General features: G+C 34.8%; 1 protein-coding gene across 1 annotated transcript in view; it reads left to right on the forward strand.

Moving 5' to 3' along the window:
* Positions 1 to 1,722, forward strand: part of Baz2b (bromodomain adjacent to zinc finger domain 2B) — a 338,801-nt gene that overhangs the window by 313,988 nt on the left and 23,091 nt on the right. The window contains exons 32-33 of the mRNA XM_023713794.1: positions 595 to 905; positions 1,291 to 1,426. Of these exons, the coding sequence (XP_023569562.1) occupies positions 595 to 905; positions 1,291 to 1,426 (447 nt within the window). The remainder of the gene's footprint in view (positions 1 to 594; positions 906 to 1,290; positions 1,427 to 1,722) is intronic.

Consider the following 1,722-nt stretch of genomic DNA (forward strand, 5'->3'; position numbering starts at 1 on the left):
TTGGAAAGGTTCTGAAGCATTATCCAGTCCTATGAAAACATGTATTAGGGGAACTTACCTTCTAAGGCAGGTCAAGGAAAGATTCCCCTCAGGGAATGCTTTCATGTTGAAATGAATTTTAACATAGGAGCTACAGGATTAGTGCAGTTAAGTAGATAAAGAAAAGGGAAAGCTATACAGATAATAGGTAGCAGCTTATATAATGTCTCTCCCCCCCCAAAAAAAAATGTTAAATGCAAGAACCTGAAAAAAGTAGTATAAGCAGGGAAACAGCAAAATGCAGACCATCAACACTTTCATTTAAGCAAGCCCCTGAAATTAAATAGCATGTTAATCTAGATTCTTTCAGAATACTTTGCTGATTTGAAGCGTACCTCTCATAATATCACATTTTTATATTTTTTTCAATTTTTATTACATATGTGTCTTTTAATTTTTTGATCTTGTTTTATCCTAGTAAGAAACAAGATTTTAAAAAAATAGTAAAGATCCTTGAAATCTGCCAGGGTCGGCTGCTTTATTTTCAGTGAAGGCAACTCATCCGTCTAGGATTTTAAGAAGAAACCATAATAACATTATTCTCTTGATATATAGGGTTGGATGTATCCACAGCCTGCATCAGAAAGGGAGGACTTGGTATATTTTGAACATAAGTCACTTACTAAATTGTGCAAAGAACATGATGGAGAACTTACTGGCGAAGAAGAAAACAGTGCACATGCATTAGAACGGAAGAGTGACAACCCCCTAGATATAGCTGTAACCAGGCTGGCTGATTTGGAGCGGAACATTGAAAGAAGGTATCTGAAGAGCCCCTTAAGTACCACCATTCAGATCAAACTGGATAATGTGGGCACAGTTACTGTCCCTGCTCCTGCACCATCCATTAGTGGTGATGGTGACGGGTAGGTTATTGAGATTAACTTGAAAAATTATTGTGCTTCTTTGCTAATTGGAGCCTATTTTCTATTGCCTGTTATCTATGTATCTTCTTGTATGTCTGTGATCCATATGGATCATGCTATTTGCATGGTGCTTTGTAAAAACTTTTTTTGTGTTATGTGCATTGATAATTCTGCAAAGTGATCTTACATTTACCTGGTTGTGACTAAGCTTTGAGGCACGTAGCCACAGTCTGTGCACTACATCAAATTTAGTTGCTTAAACTTTATACTTTATTGGCTGTTACATGTTTTTGTCATTGCTTGGCTTTCAGTGTGATGATTGTTTCACATTCAATAACCATAAATGTGGACATGACCTACTTAATTTTTCTGTATTTCAATGCAGAATTGAAGAGGATATTGCTCCAGGGCTCAGGGTATGGAGAAGGGCATTATCAGAAGCTCGCAGTGCTGCACAGGTAGCTCTGTGCATTCAGCAATTACAGAAATCAATAGCATGGGAAAAATCAATTATGAAAGTTGTAAGTGTTTTCATTTAAGAAATACTATAACTAATTTACTTTGTCCTTTTTTTTTCAAACCTCCAGATCTTTCTTAATTATGCCTTACTTGTCACAATAATGTATGCTGTACTTGATAATTTAATTCTTAAATACCATATAATCAAATATTTCCTTCCTTGAATCTCATTTTATTTTAAACAGAATAAAATAAAACAAATAGAAGGGTAACAAGTGGTTAATACATTGCGTACTGTTATCTTAAAATTAGTTAGAGTACAAGATAGAGACATTTAATTGTCCAAACAATATTAGAA

This window comes from Octodon degus, unplaced genomic scaffold, assembly GCF_000260255.1.
Source record: "Octodon degus isolate 3935 unplaced genomic scaffold, OctDeg1.0 scaffold00032, whole genome shotgun sequence".
Lineage (NCBI taxonomy): Eukaryota > Metazoa > Chordata > Mammalia > Rodentia > Octodontidae > Octodon > Octodon degus.